Source organism: Rattus norvegicus, chromosome 1 (genome assembly GCF_021556685.1).
Source record: "Rattus norvegicus strain SHRSP/BbbUtx chromosome 1, alternate assembly SHRSP_T2T, whole genome shotgun sequence".
Lineage (NCBI taxonomy): Eukaryota > Metazoa > Chordata > Mammalia > Rodentia > Muridae > Rattus > Rattus norvegicus.
Window position 1 is genome coordinate 179,452,486 of NC_141534.1, and position 15,840 is coordinate 179,468,325.

The window sequence follows — 15,840 nt, forward strand, 5'->3', positions numbered from 1 at the left end:
CATCCCACGTGGCCAATCGCTCTGCTTCCAGGGAGCAGATCAAGGGAGGAATGAGATCTCCACGACTGCCCAGTACAGGTGCAGCCAAAGGTAATGTTAACCCTGTCTCCAAATAGAATATTGTCAGAAAAGAACCGGACCCTTAAAGAGGCTTTTCAGGAGTCACTCGAATCCAAAATTACCAAAGCAAGGAGAGAGTTTGGCCTGATTTTCCCCAAATCTATAGAAGCCGTTGCTGAAGCCCAATGCTTGTTCTTTACACTGCAAACAGCAGGAGCAGCACGGTGGCACAAGAGGCCCGTCCCCAGGCCCCAGAGTGTGACACAGTACAGTCCAATAACTCACCAAAGCTAGTGCCACAGCTAGGGAGCCCAGGATAAAGAGCACAGCAGCCGTTACATCAAGCAGTAAAAGAGTGGGTTTACAGTCAGTGCAGTGAGAGCTTCTGACCTGTGCACCATCCTCCTCTTGTAAAGTCACAGGAGAGGCCCAGGCTTAAGATGATTAAACCTTGTGCTTTGCCCACTTGGCAAAGACACACACACACACACACACACACACACACACACACACACACACGCTGACACTGCACAGAAGACAGTCTCATTCGCAAATGTCAGTAACCACGTGTTACATGTCCTCTCTGTTCCCAGCTTCAGTGGCTACCCTGAAGACACAGATGTATCAGATTTAATGGCCCATGGTCCACAGGAGTCCAAGGACAGCTAGAAATGCAGCCCAGCACGAATCATAAACTTACACTTCGAGGTTGTTTGTTTGTTTGTTGGGTCTCTCACGTGTGTAGTTGTCTGGTGTAAACTTTGTAAATAGCAACATCCTGTCACAATGTCAAGAGGCTGGTCACTGACCTCTTTGAGGGCTGTGTTGAGAGGCTAGAGATAATCTTCTGAAGTTGACTGTTCAAAATAAAACCAGTAAGTACAGGAGAAATGATCAGGCCAGACAACGATACGACAGAGGTTCAAAAGATAAAATAATTCAACAAACATGAATCCAACTGATTGAAAAGTGAGACAATCAAGTGTGGTTTTTTTATAACCACAAAGCTAAAAATTAAGTGAGGAAAACCTCATGATGTTTTCAATATATAAGCAAAGATCATCTGTAAAACCTTAATACCCATGGCCAAGTGAGCTGGCTCGGGGGTTTAATAGACTTGCCACCAAGTTTTGTTCTGACAATCTGAGTTTTGTTCCCAGGACCCTCATGGTGGAAGGAGAAAACTGACTTCCTCAAAAAAAAAAAGAAGTCTTTAAGCAATAGAGCTTAGTCCCCAAACCCTACAACAAACACCTGTGGGGCATCATTGCAATATGCAAGGAGCTGTGGGGGACAGCTATACTCTAAGCTCTGGGGCCTGAGGCCAAGAGAGACTTCTGTAAAGCCATCCCCTGTGAACTGAGCCAAGAGCTCATGAGAAGTCAGAGGACGCGGGTTGACATGTAACGCAATTAGCAAAGCACTTGCCTACCATGTATAAACAAAAACCAGGGTATAAAAGGCAGGACGGAAACCACAGGCCATCTGAGGAAGATGCCCCACACAGTGCGTGGAGGGTTCTGCCACAGTCACTCTAATGCCAGCAAGCATCAGTGAGTACATCCACAGTATTACCAAAACTGCAGTGAATGTAAATTAGGACAGATCCTAAGGAAGAAAAACAAACAAACAAACAAAACAAAGCAACAACAAAACAGAACTGGACTTGGAGAAACCACATGCCCATCCACACTCAGGGGAATGGCAGTACCTGGAGAGGAAAATACACACAAAACAGCATGGCTTTAAACAGATGGTGCATATTTTTTGTTATTTTTGCATTCAGAAAGCAAACAACTGAATACTGTGTGCATACTCACCCAGGTAAGCAAAGACTAGGGTACACCAGGCTTGGTCACTTGAATTTGATTGGAGGGTCACTGTATTTCAGTGGAGACTGACATAATTTGCTTTGTGGTTTTGAGAGCACTCTTGGGCAAAACTAGCTCAATATAAATGACAACTAAGAAGTTGGCTTGTGTAAACCTTTAGTTTGCTTGACTGATTGGTTGGTTGGTTTTTTTCAGACAAAAATCTCATATAGCCCAGGCTGGCTTTGAACCTGTGATCCTCTTGCTTCCGTCTCCCAAGTGCTGGGAGGCCAGCATGCCCAGACAAAGTGTTGATTTCACTATGGCAAGTGGAATGGTTCTACTGTGTCTAAGAAGAACCATGACAAGAGTTCAGGGGCAAAAAAGCTTGACCCAAGCAGGGGATAAGAGGAAGAGTTAGACAACTGAACTGTCCTAGTCATGGCCAGAAGCCATCTTGCCTTCTGGTCATAGCCCTCTAGCTGGAGCCTGGTCAGGAGTCACTGCTCTGTGGAGGAAGGGCTTTGGCTGTGACAGCTGAAGCCACTGGAATAATGGTAGACATGGGAAAGCAAAGAACCTGGACAGGCACCATACATTCACCTCTTTGTAGATGGTCCCTGCCACTGTGGGCTTTTCCATTGTATGAGTGAGGAGTCGGGGGGGCGGGGGTGTCAGTAAGGGGCTGCTGCTGCTGCTGCTGCTGCTGCTGGTTTCAAGTTGTTAGAAGACAGTTTTGTGTTCTGTTTTGTTTTAAAGATGAATAGAAACTAACCCTTATGAAGCTGTCCACCTAGACACAGGGAGACGGACTGAGGAGTATTTAGTTCACTAAAGTGTTGTTATGTCAGAGCCCTGTGCTCAGCCTTTCTCAGGCATCATCTCCTTTAGCATCCCTAACCAACACACGAGGTGACCTGAAGAATATCACAAGCCGGATTGACCCGGAAGTCCATGCCCTTTCCATTCTATTATACCCACAGTGGGAATACGCTCTGAGCTTCACGGGACCCACAAGGGCAGAATGTGATAGGGGACAATCGGTAAGTGGAAACTGTGGGATGAACACTTCAGTGCACTATTAGAATTAAGAAAGCCAGATCTCCCTGTATCTGACACTTTGAGAAAGCAGGTTTCCCGGGATCTTAGTTACTCTCCTGTGATCAAATACCGTGACAAAATGAACATAAGCATTTATAGTTTCAGAGGGATTGAGTGCATCACGTCGGGGAAAGTACGTGTGTTGAAAAGGAGTGACAGCAAAGAGGTGAAGGCAGGGTGGCTGGTCACATCAGATCTGCATTCAGGAAGCAGAGAGTAAACAGGAAGTGGAGTCAGGCTATAAAGCCTCACGGCCTGCCCCCAGTGACCGGCCTCCTCCAGCCAGCCTTGACCTCCAAAAGGTTCTACAACCTCTCAAAACATCTAGAGGCCATGTGTTCAGCTACATGAGCCTCTGAGGGACATTTTATGTTCCAACCATAACACCTGTAAACCTTTATGAGAAGCTGTACCTACAAATTTCCCCCAAAGAGATTTTGTCTACTAAAGAGCAGAAGGCTTTAAAAAAAAAAAACTGAACCAAAGCCAACAAGATCACCAACTAGTCTGCTGATAAAGGAAAATTAAGTGACTCAGTTCATCTTGTGTTTGCTCCACCCGTGTCAGGGGAAGTTGCTGTGACATCGACGAAATGTCTCCACCACGACAAGAGTTTCAGAAGGGCACATACATGGAAGCAGGGACATAGGGACAAATCATCCAGGATACAAATCTAACTAGATTGGGTGGGTCTGGGTAGCAGAGCGACTGAATTTGAAAAACAAAACGGAAAGATTCTCTGCAAACAGTAAAATAGTACTGTAAAGCTGTTTCTTTTGGATTGGGGACAAGGAAGGGGAAGCCCAGGGCTGGCGGCAGATGGCATCGTGTTAGACGATAAGGAGGAACAGCATTTCCAACTCGCAGCTTTTCTGTTTTCTCTATCGTGGAAAATGGTTCTTAATATAAAAACATTAAACAAACATCTAGAAGAAATTGACTCTGGATAGATGATAAGATGGAAAAGCTGTGAATTTAGATTCTTTTTTAAAGAATTTACTATTTTTAAATTGTGTATGCACCTGTGTGTGTGTGTGTGTGTGTGTGTGTGTGTGTGTGTGTGTGTGTGTGTGTGTATGTGTGTGTAGAGGTGCCCCACAGAAGAAAGGTTAAGAGTATGTACTACTCTTGCAGAAGACAGGAGTTCCTTTCCTGTCTTCACTACTAAAACTAAAACTAAAACTCCAACAGCAGGGCATTCAAGCCCCTCTTCAAGACCCCTAGGGCACCCACACTCATATGTACTCAACTAGGCAGAGATGGCTTTTATAAAAGAAACTTGTCAGTTGGGTAAAGTACTCAAAAGATTTCCCTATAACCGAAAAACATCAGGGTGGTATTTAATTTCTTTTAGTTAGTTAATTGGTTAGTTGCTAATTTTCTGGGACAGGGTCTTGCTAAATAGCCCAGATGAGCCTGGAACTTACTGTGTTGGCTTTGAACTCACAGCAATCTTCCTTCCTCAGCCTTCCATGTGCTGAGATATCAGGTGTCCCTCTCCATACTCAGCTTAGCTAGGTGGTATTTAAATCGATGCATACGAAGTCTTGAACCAAGTTTAAGAAAGGGTTTACAACATAAAACAAGGAGCTCCAGTCCACCATCAATACTGTGGAAAGATCGAGTTCCTTTGAGAGTGAATATGAACTTCGGTGACCAGGGCTTTTAAAAAACATGTGTATAACGCTGGATCACAGAACAAAGGTGAGAGAGTCTCCCCACCTCTATATTTCCAGAAGGTTATGGTACCATGAAAGGCAGCCTGGTTCCTGGTTGAGCTAAGGCTAGAAACCCTGGTGACACTGAAGAGACAGTAGGCATTTCACCTGACTCCCCGATACCCTTGTCACTAGCTCCAGCCCTCCATAGATTTGTGGCCATCAGTCACGTAAGTGCAACGCCCCAAGCCCCTCCACACGTAGAGGATGTGACCACAAGTCACGTAGGCTCAAGACAGAGCCCCATTCTAACGAGGTACCTAAAGGACTGGAGGCTTAGCCAATAAGCTTTCCCTCCCAGACACTCCTCCCTGCAAAAGATATTTAATCTCAGACCCACCCTGAGAAGTGGGGTATGGTTTTACTCATCCACTTTCCACCATGACAATAAACATCTTAAAACCATAGACTGATTCTTTATATCGGGATCTGCCCTGGGGGAGCCATATAAAAGGCCTTGGCCTACAGAGCTGCCTTCTAATCTCCAGTAGAAGGCCTCCCTGCTCTCCCAGCCATGGCCGCCACCACCACCAAGCCTTCAGCCTACACTCATCAAGCCAGAGACTTTCCCCATGCGACCAGCAGAAGTTTCCCACTCTTTTCCCCCGCCTGGATCTCGCCCTCTGGCCTCCACTTCATTCTCAATTCTTCTACCCCAGCCTCACCACAGGGCTGGGGATCCCCCCCCAAGTCAGCTCCAGCAGTCCCTCGCCTCAGACCATACTTCACCATCCCTGGAGCGGTGTCCCAGGGCTGCCCTACAGCCTGACACCCACCCAGGGACAGCGTAGCACAGTCAAACTTCTCACCTGGCTCCCCAGTGGCCATGCCCTGTGGTGGAGCAGACGCAGGACCCCCACCTAACCCTACAGAAGGTTGCTTTGCTGTGATTTGAGTTGATCTGGTCACAAAGATTAACGGACAGTATTATTATTCAGTAGATACACAGAACTTTCTCTCGAATGTCTTGAGATAGCTAATATAATAATCACTCAACCCCTGACTTTGGTATAAGCCAAATCAATAGAATACTTTTGCAGATCTTGAATCAGGGGTTGGAGAGAGGTCTCGGTAACTAAAAGCACTGGCTACTCTTCCAGAGAACCCAAGTTTGACCCCTGATACCACACAGAAACTCACAAGTGTCTGTAACTCCAGTTCCAGAGGATCTGTGAGCCTCCTCTGGCCTTTGTGGGCACCAGGCATGCCCATTGTACCCCATTATGCATCTGTTCAATGAAGGGGAGTATCTATGCTGTACTAATATAGGACTACAAATCTATCTCTTGTGGGATTCAATCCTAATTGTATTTTTTTCATCATTTGGCTTTTCTTGGGGGGGGGATCAAAATGCCAATCACCAGCCTTTGATCAAAAGTGGTGTGAGCATCCCTGGCCTGGGAAGGGACCACACACCACCTGGGCATGTGTTATGAGTTTGGTTTGCAGAGGGGTGAAGAGGATGAGCAAAGGTCACAGCAGGCAGCTAGGGCTTCTCTGACGCAGAATCACACATCAGTTTCATGGACACACGAGGAGGCAGGAGATGAGTCCTTTGTAGTAAGAACATTAGTCATCACGGGCATGCAACTTTGGAATTGAAGTAGTCGTGCCCTCCATGCCCAGAAGGACTCCCCCAGAGCAGGCACAGGTGGGTTTCATTTTATGCCCATAACCTTGAGGCATCCACAGGGTGCCAGGAACTGCTTCCCTGCTGAGCCCTGCTTGCCATAAACATGGCCCGCTAAAGTGGCTCGGAAGCAGTTTGATCATGGGGCGAGAAATGCCAATCTAACCCATTTGCCATTGATTTCTTAAGCAGATTCAGGGACACAGGACGAAGCCCAGCTTTTGCAGGAATGGTTTAAGCTGGTTCTGGAGAAGAATAAATTAATGCGATATGAGTCGGAGCTACTGATCATGTAAGTAAGGCAACACAGATAACAGGGAGTGCTAACAGTCTGGTAGCAGGAGCGGGTGGCTCACCGTCCTTGGCTGGAGTCCCAGGGTTTTTCTTCTTTGTGCATACAGAACAGTGATTGAGGCAAATTGGTATTTTGTGTCTTGCATATCATGCTGGCATTAGTGGAAAGACTCTTTAGTTGTCTGCTCTCTCTGCAGAGTTCAGTGGCTAAAATAGATTTCAGAAGCAGGTCAGGAACTAGAAGGCAGCCAGTCCATTCTTGTGCCCCAGTCTCTCTCTCTCTCTCTCTCTCTCTCTCTCTCTCTCTCTCTCTCTCTCTCTCTCTCTCTCTCTCTCATATTCTCATACACACACACACGTACACACACACACACACACACACACACACACATGCACACACACACACCATCAGTGGGGAATCTGCACTTGGCCCCTCTGTGTGAACCAAGGGGAATCTGCCTGACCACTTCCTGATTTTGACAAAAGAAGGGTTGAACCCTGGCTGTCTTCCATCTGTCTGTGTGTCTTCTTGTAGAAAGGGCTGGTGACCTAGTCAGATGGTCGGAAAGAAGATCGTGACTCATCACACAGTTCTGCACCAGAAAACGGGCACTATATCTACTATCATTCTGGAGAAAGAGAAAATAGCATTGGGTATAAGCCACTAAGCTCTAGAATTACACTGGGTGTTTTCATTTTTACTCTACCCCTGAAAGGTCATCTGGGGACTTCAGAGATGGTCACTCTTCCCTGTCTGCATTCTGAACCAGGTGAGAAGTAGGCAAGCCATTCAAATATTACATTCATTATTAATAGTGATTAATGGCTGAGGATAAGACCCTAGGCAGGCTGACTAACTAGTTTCTTAGTTACTATCAAGTATGTGAGTCACAGCAATAGGAATGCCATCCCTTAGTCTGGGAGTGAGAAGTCCACATGAAGGTGGTGAGGGAGCCTCATTCTCCCAGATGCTCTCACAGAGACTCCTTCTTTCCTCTTCATCTTGTGGCTCTGGCCATTCCTTGGTGATGGCTCTGTCACTATAGCATCTTATGTCTCCACCCAGCCTTCTCTGTGTACCTGTGTCTCTTCCATGTCTCTCTTAGAAAGTCTTCTCTCATTGGGCTTTCAGTTCAATAAGATAATCCAAACGTGACCATCTTGAGGTCCCTAACCTTGTCGGCTAAGACCGCCTTTTAAGAAACATAACATTCACCACTTTCAGGGCTCCGGATGTGGACATGCCTTTCCTATTCAACCCATTGCAGTAGCCAAGTCTCAGAATTGGTTATGTTTACCTAATGAAAGAAGGAAGTGGACCCATTTAATCCTTAGGGGAAAGGCTTTCTCCTAGACCTTGGTCTCAAGGGTCGGGGATTGGGGGAGTGATATCCCCAGAGGCTATTTAACAGTGACCAGGAAGATGTGTTTGGTTGTCACATGTGAGGCTCTGACTGATAAACTAAGGAATAGAAGCCAAGGATGTTAAGCTTTCTCCCTGTGATACACAGGGCAGCCCCTCCTCCCACCACACAAGGAACCAGCAGCCTAAAGGATTAATGGTGTCAGCACTATGAAATCTTACCAAGGTCCAAGGCAAAGCCCAAGCACGAGAACACATGCTTGCTGAAGATAGGCTGATCCTGGGAGAGAAGGGAAAAGCGAGGTGAACGTGCCTCATCCTGAGAGTTGGGACGGGTTAGAGGAGGAGGCCAGAGTTACACTCACTACTCCACATCCACATGGAAGGGAAAGCCAGGCCTGGGGAAAGGGGCTCCTCTGTAGCGGCCATTTGCCTCTAGACTACTGTCCAGCTGATGAATATAATAAGCCTCAGAAGAATTGAGAAGCGTGTCCATATCTGCCTGACCACAGAGTCCTTATATGTGCCATATAGGCTGCATTGGGGCTAGGTCTGCATTATAAAATCCTCCCAAGAGATCATCAAGAACATCTCCTCTTTATAGCAGGAATGCATCTGTGTTTTATAGAAACAGGCCATAGCCAGGCATGGAGATGCAAGTCTAGAATCGAAGCACTTTGGAGATTGGGGGAGCTGCAGAGAAGTGAACACAAGGTGTGATAGCAAAAAGAAAGCCCATTAAGGGTTCCATGACAGAGACAAGAGTCTGGCTTGGGGAGGAGGCGGGTAGCTATGGCTGCAAGCCAGAGCCAGCAGTTCCCCTAGAGAATATACCAGCCAAGGGAAGTACTTCTCCTCCATAAGAAGTCAATAGGACAACCAGGGTATGTGCACTGGACAGAGGCATATTGGAGGATAGGTTTGGTTGGAGAATGATCTGTATGAACAAGGAGAGATGTCTTAGATTGACGTGTCCAGTCAGACTCCTTGGGATACGAAGTTAGAACAGAATGAGTGGTCCGTGGGATTCCTTGAAGATGACACCTGTGAAGGGTAAAGAACAGGAGATGGGTAGAGGTAGAGTCTTGGGCCCCTACCCCAGTTCTGATATTTTATTTAAAAAAAAAAGCACAGAGGAGGAGGAAGGAGACTTGGGCAGGAGGAGTAATGTAGCACTGGGTCTCAGCCAAGGCACAGGAACATTAGAGTGGAGACAACCCATCAGAGAGCTGGCAACCATGCCAGCTCTCACATCTCTATGATGCTCAGCCATTGGCTGTGAGCCACCCAGGAACAACAGGGCTGCTTCTATAGTGGCCTCCATGTCACTAAGCTTCCCACAGAGAATTCTCCCTGCCATCTGAACTGCCATCATCTCTGAGCTCCTACAGAGGTCCCAGAGATGGTCAGTGTCAGTAATAAGGCAGAACTTTAGTCCAAACAGAAGTAAAAGTGGTATCAGGGCTGGAGATGTAGCTTAGCTGGTAGAGTACTTGCCTAGCATGCACCAAGCCCTGGGTTCAACCCCCAGCACTGCAGATGTAATGGCACAAGTACCAGCACTGTGTGTTAGAATAAAGGTGTGTGTATGGGGGGGGGGTTGTCAGGAAGAGCAGAAGTTCAAGGTCATTCTTGGTGACAGCAAATCTGAGGCTAGCCTGCACTACATGAAGCCCTATCTCAAAAACAAAGAAGCAAAATAAGAAAACGAATGGCAACAAGAGGGAAGAGAAAATCCCAACAGGATGAATGGAGGGAGCCATTCCTGATCCTTGGCCTCATTTTGGCCCAGGAGCAGTGGCCCTAGCCCCCTCTTCTCCCTCACCATCTAGTTTCTGTGAGGGAGCTGTGCCTGTCAAGATCTTGGGGGACACTCGGTGCTTCTCCTCTCAACCCTTTTCTTTCCCTAGTCTTGAGGATCATGTGACCCAAACTATCACCTCTTGACATTACCACATCTATCTAGGTCCTCATTTCTCTGATGACGTCCAAAGTGGCCTTGGGAGTCCCCCCCCCCAACAATGCATGGGCCAGCATCTGGTGATCAGCATAGCAGGAAATGACCGGAGCATCTCCAGGCTCCAAAGTCAAGTCCCCAGCTGACCTTCCAAGAGAACTCAGCTCCATTCTGTGCTCTGCTATTCCCCATAGAGTCAAATCCTAAAGAACAGTTTGATGGCCTTCAACCTCTCTCTAGTTGCCTCATCATCTCTCAAAACCAGCACATTTCAGCCATCTTTCTGGACACCTCTGGTGGTCCCAACGGTAGCAGGACCTTCTGTTTAGACACACTGAAAGATGCCAATTTTAATGGGAGAAAAGACTGTGCTGGTCACTGTCGACGGGTACCTCCATTCGTGTTTCCACACAGCCCCCTGTTAATGGCTGGAACATTCTCTTGTACACAGGGCCCAAGAACTAGAACTAGAAGATCATCAGAGCAGACTGGAGCAGAAACTACGACAGAAAATGCTCAAGGATGGTGAGTATGGGGTACGTTTGGGGTCCCTGCTGAAGACACACACACCTCACAAGGGAGCAAGTCATGCTATAGATAGGAGTGAAGAACCCATCCCACCTTGCACAGCCACCAGCCTGAGAACCAGGGGTAGACGCAAAGCCAGCCTGATCCTTGTCCACCCTGAGGGCCCAGCAGTTGCCATCACTCACTTGTGAGGGTCACATTTCCTTCATCCCATGTGTTGATAGGAACAAAGCAATTTAATTCTTAAGTTTATTTTTATTAAGGCTGAGTCTTGCATATCCCGAGCTGGCCTTCTTGCCTCTATATATTCATTACCTTTCTCATGGCTGTGACCAAATGCCTGAAGAAGGTTCTTCTGTCTCACAGTTTGAGGGGATACAGTCCATCATGGCCGGAAGGCATGGTGGCTGCGTCTGTGGTGGGAGGAACATCAGCACACATCTACTTTTAGCAGACTAAGGAAACAGAGATCTGACAAGAAGCAGGGCAGAGTTGTAAACCTCACCTCTCCTGACAGTGACCCAGCATCTCGTTAAGGCCCTGCGTCCCGAAAGACCAGAAAACCTTCCAGAGCAATGCTCCTAGGTAGGGATCAAATATTGAACTGCATGAGCCTGTGAGAGAAATTCTCATATTAAAACCACACAGCTCAGCCTCCCGTCTGCTGGGGTTCCAGGCATGCACCACCATGCCCAGCAAGCCCAGTATCTGTGCATTTACTTAGTTAACCCTTCAGTTAGCAAACATTTATTGAGAAGGCAGTGCAGGTGGGCACATGGCACAGGCCAGCCCTTCCTCACTGAGTGTTTGTGAGCTCGGTAGGAAGCTCAGTCATCACAGTTCAGGATGACTAAAAAGTTGTTGAGGGTAACAGAGGGAGTCAGGCTTGGCTCTGTTAGACACTAGAAATGGCAGTAAGAGTATTCCCTGCTGTGATGGGCTGGGACTGTGACGGGGAGTTGTGTCTGAGACAGCTGTCCCACCAGAGCTTTATGAATTCATTGACTCCAGCCAGAAGAGCAGTCAGTCACTCTGGTGTGCCTGTGAGTTTGTGGGCCAGGTCTATGATATTCATTCTCTCTCTCTCTCTCTCTCTCTCTCTCTCTCTCTCTCTCTCTCCCTCTCTCCCTCCCTCCCTCCCTCCCTCCCTCCGTCCTTCCCTCCCTCCCTCCCCCTGCCCCATTTTGGTTTTTGGAGACAGGGTTTCTCTGTGCAGCCCTGGCTGTCCTGAACTCACTCTGTAGAACAGGCTGGCCTTGAACTTGGAGATCCACATACTTCTGCCCCCTGAGAGCTGGGATTTAAAGGTGTGCACACCCACTGCCCTGCTGATAATGACTCCCTTACCCTGACATCTTTCATGTCTAGCGGAGCAAGGATAGTTCTAGATCTCACAAAACCAGCCTTACCCCAGCCTTACTGGGGTGCTAGGCTCTGGACATGCCCATTGCATATCAGACATCTTCATTCTGGGTTAAGTATTTTATTCCCAGTTTAAGATTTGAAAACCAAGTCTCGGTGAACAGAAATAATGAACTCAAGGTAAAGGTTGGGCTCTGATTTAACAGGAGACCACAAAATCATCTCCCACTCATGGAAGTGATTTACAGCCCCTCCCCTCCAAATTCAAAGTCTCTCTCTGTAGCTAAGGCTGTCCTTAAACTGCAGCCCTCCTCAGCCTCCCGACTGAGGCTACAGGAATGCACCACCAAACCCAGCTCAGACTATTTCTTTCTTTTTAAAAAGAAATACATTTTTATTTATTTACGCAGAGGGGTGGGAACACGTGTGTCACAGCACATACATGGAATTCAGAGGACAATTTGTGGGAGTCATTTCCCTCCTTCCACTATGTGGGGCCTTGAATTCAAGCCATTAGGCTTGGTAGCAAGCATCTTTATCTACTGAGCCACTTCTACTTCTAAAAAACCTACAAGGCCACACCTTATAGCCCTATTAGGAAAGGCATACGAGCTAGCCATAGTGGTGCATGCTGTAATCCCAGCAGCAAAGAACAAGAGAGACCTTGCTTAGAACATGGTGGAAGGTGAGAGCCAACTCCTGCAAGTTGTCCTTAGACCTCCATATGCACGTCATAGTAGTGCATGCCTGTAATCCCAGTTCATTGGAGGGAGAAGCAGGACAGTCAAGAGTTCAAGACCAGTCTTTGCTATCTGCCAAGTTTGAGGCCAGCCTGGGTTACAGGAGATTGTGCACACACATGCACACATACACACATATGTGGGATGTTTAAAACAAAGCAAAAGGTACAATGTATCATTATATACAAAGGACAGAAGTGTTGGCATAGGCAATTGCTCTCACTGCCCCTGATGGCAGTCTGATTCGCTGTGGCTCAGATGTGCTTAGGGAAAAAAACATTCTTCTGTTCAGTTTTTTTCCTTGGAAGGGAGGAAGGTTGAAGCTTGACAAGGTGTGGCTTGTTAATCTTTCTCTCAAGTGCCTGCTCCCTACACACACACACACACACACACACACACACACACACACACATACACACACACACACACACACACACACACACACACACACAAGGTGAAATCTGACCTGACTCCCACACAAAGCATCTACTTTTCTCTGTGACTTTTTGAGAAGCTCCTTGGTGTTAGATTCACTTCCTTGTAATCACAGGACACAACAAACCCAGAACCATTGTGAACTCCTACGCTAAGAACTCCCTTGGCCCCAATCTTATCCGAGCATTGATTTTTTTTTTCTTCTTTTCTTTAGAGGGCCAGAAAGATGAGAATGATCTAAAGGAGGAGCAAGAAATATTCAAGGAGATGATGCAGGTGATTGAGCAAAGAAACAAGCTTGTGGATTCCCTAGAGGAACAGCGCATCAAAGAAAGAACCCAGGATCAACACTTTGAAAACTTTGTTCTCTCCAGAGGCTGTCAGCTCAGCAGGACTTGAGGTGCCCTTCCCTGCTGAAGCCAGAAAGCCAAGAACACAACGAGTTCCCACCCAAGCACCGAATTTAGACCCCACTACTTAAGAAATAATAAAGATAATAATAACGCCTCTCATATGAGCATATGGTGGTTCACATCTGAGAAAAACTGAGGCAGGAGGAATGCTGTGAGTTCCAGGATAGTCTTGGTTATACAAAGAGACCCTGTTTCAAAAAGCAAACATCCCTTTTATGCCTTAGACCTGTTGTAGATCCCCAATTTTTTTCCCCAAAGACTATAATGGAGCCATGAGAAGGCCCTCAAACTTGCCAGTCCCTGAGAGTCAGTCCTGATAGTGGAGGTGTTCTAGGCAGACACGAGCATTGTCTTCTCCCCGGAAAATCGTTTTCTTTGTTCATTGAGTTACATGTTTTAAGACTTTTAAGAAATGCCTTTTCATTAATACTACCATATTTGTCTTTTTTGCATGGCTGACCAGCTTCCAAATGTCAGGGCACAGCAGCGGCAGTTTAAAGATTAGCTTAATATTTAAATTGTGTTTCCAGAGAAAGCAGAGAAACCCTGAGATTACTGATTAAATAAAGCCAATAACTCATATAGCAGGTGTTAATTCAATCCAGGGTGAATTTAATTTACCAGGTATATTTATAAGCCTTAATATAATATACATAAGCAACGAGGGTTGAACAAAAACATTTGAGCCTTAATTTAATTCTTTTTTTGAAAAAGAAAGAAAGGAAATAAAACTTTAAATTCATGCCAGCAGGGTTCTTGGTTTTCACCAAATCTGCTGCTTCAAGAAGCCTGTTGTTCCCAGAGTGCTCTGCTTCCTACCCTGAACCATAATAAGTGCTTTCAGGGAATGAATGGGTTTGAAGTGCTTTTTTGAGTGAGGAGGTTGGTGGTGGCAGAAGGGAAGCTTTCACTTGTTGATAAAACATGACATGTCTACTAAAAACAAACAAAGCGTGCCACCAGGGGAAGGGGCTTCGCCAAGCTCACCTGTGCTCATCGTAAGTGTGCACGATCCCTTTGAGACAAAGACAAACCACTTCTGATTTCCAGTGAAGGCAGTGGTGCCCCACTTATCTAACTCCAAATTGAATCTCGTGTGTGTGTGTGTGTGTGTGTGTGTGTGTGTGTGTGAGAGAGAGAGAGAGAGAGAGAGAGACAGACAGAAAGACAGACAGAGACAGACAGACAGAGACAGACAGACAGAGACAGACAGACACAGAGACACAAAGAGACACAAAGACACAGAAACAGATTTAAAATGTACAAAACACAGCCGTGGATGGCTCGAGCATGCCAACGTGTTGAGTATCCCAGGGCACACGGGATGAAAGACGACAGGATTTAGAGTGGTGATATATAGATCTTGTCTGACCCCCAGTTACCCAGTGTTTTCAGAAGTAGTTAGTACAACCCTCTGTGGGACACTAAGGCCCTAATGGTTGCCTTTATTCCTTTCTCTTTCTTTTTCCCCCTTTGTAATTTTTATTTTCTAGAATCAAATCTTCTAGTGCATCTCGAATCCACTGTGAGAGGACAGTGTTGGCATTCTCTTATCTATCTACTTACCTACAAAACCTAGCTCCTGGCTCGTTATTTTTATTTTCGGGTTTGGTGGACATGGGTCATGTGATTTCTCATCACTCTGATTCTCACAGGTTGTCATTTGGAGATGACACGGTAATACATGATATTACATGGTAATATCAAAACAAAGATATTACCATGTAAGCAACATTCTGCCTCAATGTTTGGGGCAGTGATTTGCAGAGTAATAAACATGTATGGGGGGCTGGAGAGATGGCTCAGTGGTTAAGAGCACCGACTGCTCTTCCATAGGTCCTGAGTTCAATTCCCAGCAACCACATGGTGGCTCACAACCATCTGTAATGAGACCCGACGCCCTCCTCTGGTGTGTCTGAAGACAGCGACAGTGTACTCATATACATTAAATAAATTAAAAAAAAAACATGTATAGGGATCATGAAAGTCATATTTTTTTTGGCCTGGTGGCACACACCTTTGATCCCAGCACTCAGGAGGCAGAGGCAGGTGGATCTCTTTGAGTCTCAAGAACAGCCTGATTTGTATAATAAGTTTCAGTCCGCCAGGGTTACACAGAAAGACCTCCCCCCCCAAATAATGTTCAGCTCCCACTCATTGAGAAAAATAATGGATACTCAGAGATGAATCATTCTGGAAAAGATATATACAGTTTCCATTCTCCCAACTTGATGAAAGTGTACTGTTTGATGCCTGTATTTAACAGACGGTATGTAAGTTTATGGTGCCTAAGTTGTCCCTGTGAAAAAGAACTGACTTGTTTAACTGGTTATAAAAAGGATTCTCTCAAGATGGCCAGAAGAGGGTGGATTTTTTTTTACCCAATTGATAAGATATAATTGCCCACCTAAACATACAGAGCCCAGTA

General features: G+C 46.2%; 1 protein-coding gene across 33 annotated transcripts in view; it reads left to right on the forward strand.

Annotated features, from left to right (window-relative positions):
• Mical2 (microtubule associated monooxygenase, calponin and LIM domain containing 2) overlaps window positions 1-13,511 on the forward strand; it is a 184,407-nt gene extending 170,896 nt beyond the window's left edge. For 22 of the 33 annotated variants that reach the window (XM_087576883.1, XM_087576927.1, XM_087576948.1 and 19 more), the window contains 3 exons: window positions 6,510-6,612; window positions 10,386-10,459; window positions 13,214-13,511. In XM_087576883.1, the coding sequence (XP_087433009.1) occupies window positions 6,510-6,612; window positions 10,386-10,459; window positions 13,214-13,398 (362 nt within the window). In that variant the 3' untranslated portion in view covers window positions 13,399-13,511. 33 annotated transcript variants of the gene reach the window in all.
• The last annotated feature ends 2,329 nt before the right edge of the window (window positions 13,512-15,840 follow it).